This window comes from Empidonax traillii, unplaced genomic scaffold (assembly GCF_003031625.1).
Source record: "Empidonax traillii isolate 1590-97213 ecotype Southwest subspecies unplaced genomic scaffold, ASM303162v1 scaffold926:size687835, whole genome shotgun sequence".
Lineage (NCBI taxonomy): Eukaryota > Metazoa > Chordata > Aves > Passeriformes > Tyrannidae > Empidonax > Empidonax traillii.
The window spans coordinates 227,344-233,343 of record NW_020956119.1 but is presented as its reverse complement, the minus strand read 5'-3'; the positions used below and the strand labels follow the sequence as shown (position 1 = coordinate 233,343).

The window sequence follows — 6,000 nt, the reverse complement described above, 5'->3', positions numbered from 1 at the left end:
CCTTCGGAGGATACATGGTGAGAAAATTTGAGTTGTCACAATAGGACTAGCATTCTTAAACACACTAGTCATATTTTAATGTCTGGTTGCTTTTCAGTAGTTTCAGAAGAAAAGTTAGAGTAAAAAATTCTCGTCTAAAACATGACACTTTAAACCATGAGTTTTGGTTTTTTCCTAGGTTTTCGTCTTGTTAACACAAAGTGCATGGTATTGGTTGACATGTGGAAAAAAATTCAGCACTCAAATATCGTAACTTTGCGCGAAGTGTTTACCACTAAAGCTTTTGGAGAACATTGTAAGTTTTTCTTTTTTTCTTGTTTTTTTTCCCCCAGCTGATGTGTTGACACCTTTTTCTAAATATGCTTGAGTGAATAAATGTCACATTTTTCTGTTTTTAAGCTCTTGTGTTTGCCTATGATTTTCATGCTGGAGGAGAGACTATGATGAGCAGACACTTCAATGACCCTAGTGCTGATTCCTATTTCACAAAACGGAAGTGGGGTAAGGAAAGTACATTATCATACAGTACTATACACTGTTTCCAATACTTTAGTAAATATCTGGCCAGAAATAGTTGTTCAACCTAATTTTTTGGATAATCAGTTCTGCCATGTCATAAGTAGATTGGTATGAAAGAACTGTTCTTCACCTTCTACTTGTAAAATCTTTTTTTTAAATTAACAGACAAGTATAAAATTGATGTCAGTGTGTAAGGGAATTACAGTCCTTTGAAACAGAAATAAGCTGAAACAGAACTGGGAGCAAGGAACTCAGTTGTCCTAGTTCCAGGACTGTCACCAAGTAACACCTAACATTTAATGGCAATGATTCCAAAATTTTAAAAGACATGCAATGTCAATTTGATGTTCAAGTGTCCTACACTTCTATTTTTTTCCTCACTAGGTATTATGAGGACTAATTAGATAGTATTTTATCTGATGGTTTGAAGTGTTAAATATTAGACAAGGATTGAAAAAATCCCTGTAACGTGTTCTTTTCAGACACCAACTTCACATCGTAGGTCTGAATTTTTGTTTTTTTAGTGTTTACACTATAGCTTCAATAGAGTCACTATAGCTCTATAGCTGCATCTACATTCGTCAGCCTGTCACAATGGTCTGTGGCTCAGCAAGTTGCCTAGTAGAGCTTCATCCTTGTGGCTGAAGCCTTTTTCTCTAAAAAACACTGATGCCAATCATTCTGCCTATTAGGACCAGTTCATGACCCCTGCAGTCCCACAAATTGCAGTGAGGTCTTACCTAGAACACAACAGGGCCATGCTGAGAAGGATGGTTACAGCTGAACAGAATCACAGAAAGACTTAGGTTGGAAGATACCCTCGAAGGTCCTTTGGCCCAACTTCCAGCTTGGTGGAGGACCAGCCCTGAAATTAGATCCAGCACTAGGTAGGGAGGGCAAGAGGACTATGACTGGGCCTTGTTTTTTGTATTAGAATAGATCTTCCCTAAACATCTTTAGGTTGCCAGTATGTGAAGAGAAGCAGAAGCTAAGGCTTTTTTTCTTCTTTTGAAATTAGAGCCTTTAGCTGTGAATCCGATCTGTTTCAAAGGTTGAGATATAAAACTCTACTTGGCCATCTCTTAGATCAGAGTATAATGGATTAATAGTGTGTGAACACATTCAAGGACTTGTAGATACCTTATATACTGAATAATTCTCACTGGATTTGCAGTGAGCTGACCAGTGTAACTGAAGTTGGAACTTGACTTCCACCATTGGTTTTGGTGGTAATATCTCAGACAGAGGAAACCCTAGTTTGACATGTCGTATCCTGTGGCAAAGCAAAAGTGAAATTACAGATTCAATGAGCCTGATGTGAAATGAATTTGGTGAGATCAACCTGGAAGATCTACTGCCAGGTTAATGACTGTTATGTGCAGGGCTAAACTTCTGAGTGTTTCCCGGTCATGGTTTTCAATTTCCATGTAAATCAGTCCTTGTTATGTTTTTTTACCTCTAGAATATTATAGAAGAATGATGTCTGTTCTAGATAAAATAATAGAAGTTACAACAAAACTCTTGGGAACACATTCTTTTGTCACACTGTAAAAAAAATTGCGTTTTGGTCCTATAAAGGGTAGTCATGTTTCATTAATCTATCAAAGTTCTTTGAAGGAAAACCTTAATAGATAAGACCTTCGGTTTTCAACAGAGTCCAACAGAGTCCTTAAAAGAACCTAAGTAACCATGAGATAAGAGAAAGTTCTCAGTTAGGATAATGCCTGGTTAGAAGATATGAAACAGTAAGGGTGAACAGTTGCTTTTCACAGTGAAGATCACTGGTGGAGTCTCACAAGAATATGTGCTGGGTGTTGTATTTCTTAACACATTCACTTGTTTGCACTGACGGTAAGTAATGGTCTGCCAAAGTTTGCTGGTAATACCAAATTATTTGGTTGTTAAAAACAAAGGCCAACTGTGATGGATTGCAGAAGGATCTTACGAGGCTGGTACTTCTAGCAATAATTTAGCAGGTGATGTAATATAAACCAATGTGATTTAGGGGAAAAATATAACTCTAGCTTCAAACGTAAATAATGGCCTCTGTTGTGGCTGTTGCCACTCATTAATAGATCTGGGGCCATAGTTAAGTAGATTAAGGAAAATACTGTTCTCTTGATGAATAGCAGTAAGTAGAAAACACATTGGTTTATATTATTAAGAAAAGAGTAAACAATGAAATGGAAGATACTATATTCAAGATGCGGGTGCCTGATAGACTCCTATCTGCAGTTGTGGTCCTCATTGTATTTTGAAGGGTATAGAACAGCAAAGAAACTAAGAAGAGGTGACAGGGGTGAACAAAGGCAGGGAACAGCTGTATGAAGAACAGCAAAGTGGGATGCTACTTATCGTGCTTTTAAAAATGCAAAGGAATATAATGGGATTAAAAATGACTGGAATATGTTAGGTGTCTGAAAAATAAACTGGGATAGAGGAGAAATGAATAACAGTAGTGTGCTGTTTCTTCCAGCCTAAAACTAGAGACTGACCAATGAAACTAGACAGGTAGCAATTTCAAAACCTGTGTAAAGATAGTAAAGCAATGGAACTTTTTCACTGATTCTTGTTGATGTTTGCTTGGGTTTGAGGGAAAAGTGGGCTTACTCATGGAGGAGAAATACTTGAGGACTGTTAACTGCAAAGACACAGTATCTTCCTCAGAAGTTCTCTGGGCTGCAAATCATTGGAGGCTAATAGAATATTCTACTTACATTATACACTTAGGTATCCATTGCAAGCTGCTGTTCTGATTTTAGTATATGTGTCTTTGAAACAGGCTAGTGGGCTATCTGGACCTTTTATTTGGCCTACTACAACTTCTTTTTGTAGGCAGGAATGGTCTGGGAAATTGGAAATAAAACATCAGTGTCTGTTCAGTCAAACCAAAGTATTATTTCATTAAAATGAGCTATTGCTACAGAACTTAAAGGGATATGTAGAGAAGATAACTGTCTTCTGCCTCATGGCAGTCCTCATTATCTGCTCTTCCTATCTTCTTATTAGATAAATTAGGGAAAAAGTCACCTGAAATCCCAAATTTTGCCAAATCTTTCTGCATATCTGTGCTTTGGCCTTTCTTTTTTGGTAACTGCTGCTTTCTAATCTGATCCTCAATAGAAGGAGCAATTTAAGAGAGAAAAATAAGATTGCATACCTATAACTTGATTTCTCAGAACTGCCTGCCTTCACGGATCCTTTCTCCATCCCCTCACAGAGTTTCTTGGCCGTCTGCCTGCCTAGAGGAGACTCCCAAGAGAAGCAGGGGAATGGATGGAAGTTGGGTACTCTGCAGCATGAGACCCAGATTAGTACAATTGCTTTTAAAGGTTTTAAGAGGCACAACACTGTGAACCTGATCAGTGAACTCAGAATTTGATTTCAGGTATGCAACCTTATTTATGTTGAACACTTCAGTTGGCAACACGAGAGCTTGACAGTTAAAAGATGAGGATTATAGTTTACATGGCTGTCTTGCATGTCACTGGTGTCAGTGTGGTCAGTCTTGGGTGGGATTTTTTTGCTGTGTTATTTTCAGACCATGTTACAGAATCAGCTTGAAAGGGATTTGGAGTGGGGGAGAAAAATAGCAGCTTATGTTTATTTTTATAATGTGAATGTAAGTAATGTCTTTAACTCCTCAATGCTGTAGAAATTGTTGCTGGTGTTCTTTACGCAATGAAATCTCCCCTTTCTTTAGGTGGTACAGTGTGATAATCTCATATTGTTCTCTCAAATTTTACTAAATTTACACAAGTTTAAAATCAGGAGTGTGACTTTTCAGTTAATTGCTACTTGGAGTACATAATTTGAGAAGTTCCTTTTTATTTGATTCTTATTTCTTGTATTTCCTCAATACACTTTATACTCTAAACATTAAATCTGTTGTTCTGGAACACTTGGTTTTCTTACATCTTTCTGATATTTCTCATATTTAAGTTTTCTTTGCATTAGCAAGTTAGCCCAAAAGTACTGAAACGTTGTTCTGAACGTTCCAGTAATTAAATGGTAAACAGAATTTTGAATATATATACTTTAAAACTTACCAGCTAGAAAATCCTGGCAAATTAACAGTAACTATCCACAGCTGCCAGTAAGGTTTGTCTTGATGAGGTTTTGTGGTTAGCAGAGATAAGCATGCCTTTGATATGTCCTTTGGTCTGTTTTTAAACACTGAGTAATTAAATGTTGGTGTATGTGCTGTTAGTAAGAGTTTTCAGCACCACAGTATCTGCTCATCAGCAAACAAATGCTTTCTAATGAAGATAAACATGGTCTGGGGAATTTGCTTTCCTTTTGACACAATAATAGTAGTATGTAATGTACAAAAACAGACTTCACTGCTGACTAGATAGTTTTCACATCCTCAGATGCTGAATCTTTTTATCATAAAATACCTCTTCCATTGAAAAAGAAATAAATTGTGTGATGATTAAATGAATAGACTGTGATGAAGAGTAAGAATTTATGAATACTGAAAGTCAGCGTGATGTTGTTGAAGATAAAATATGTAACTAATAATTATCCTAAAATACCTTTACCAAAAGCTGCAACTTTTTCAAAGTAAATTCAAGTTTTCAGTATCTTGAGATTTTTTACAAAATATACTGCTGCACTATAAGTAGTTCAGAACCTTTCTGTATTTGAAAAATGGGAAATGTGAAACTAAAACCCAAGTTTCCCTGGACAAGGAGAAATGAAGGCAACTGAATTTATCTTACTGTCAGGAGGATAACTCACAAACATGAAATAAACACTGAACAATGCACAGTTCTCAATGTAAGAAACTGATTTACAACCCTGAGAAGTTCAATTTAGTGATCAGCTAAATATTTCATTGGACTTCTAATGTTGTTTGTTTTTTTTCATAACTTTATGAGAATTGCTGTTTCTTAACATACTTTCTGACAGTGTTCCTGATAATGTAAAACAGGTCCTACTGCTGGTGGTCCCAGGTCTTGCTTCCCACCCCAGAACTATTCCTAGTTTTATACTTTCTCTGGAGAACAGAATTGCATTTGAATACTTTTTTAACAAGGAAAAACTTAATCTACACATGCATACCAGTGCAAAGGGTTATTTTTTTCTTCTATTGAGAACAACGTACCACAGAACTTAAAAATAATTGTCAGCATTTTTATTTATTTATGTTTATTGTAATGCATCAAGGAAAAATAATGGATAACCTGTGTTTTTGAAATGGCAGTTCTTAAATTTTTAATCTTTTCCATTAGTGTCTCTGTTCTGCATCTCAGAGAGATGAAAGTGTTGGGAGAGGCAAATATGCCCAGCAGTAGGTGGAAAGAACACAATCTGAAATTTTGCTTGTTGTGGCTGTGGATTCAACCTATGGTGGGAAGCCTTTGCAAATCAACCATGGAATCTCTAAAATACCTCTTTAAAGTAATAATCTGATAATTTTGATAACTTTTATTTGCATTCTTGTGGTGTTTTTCATTGTGTTCAGCACTGTTTGGA

General features: G+C 36.3%; 1 protein-coding gene across 4 annotated transcripts in view; it reads left to right on the top strand.

The window, feature by feature from the left end:
• Positions 1–6,000, top strand: part of PAN3 (poly(A) specific ribonuclease subunit PAN3) — an 83,767-nt gene that overhangs the window by 58,664 nt on the left and 19,103 nt on the right. For all 4 annotated transcript variants that reach the window (XR_003573408.1, XM_027903040.1, XM_027903042.1 and 1 more), the window contains 2 exons: positions 179–295; positions 400–501. Coding sequence is in view for 3 of the 4 variants with exons in the window: in XM_027903040.1 (XP_027758841.1) it covers positions 179–295; positions 400–501 (219 nt within the window). In the remaining variant the exon portion in view is untranslated. The remainder of the gene's footprint in view (positions 1–178; positions 296–399; positions 502–6,000) is intronic.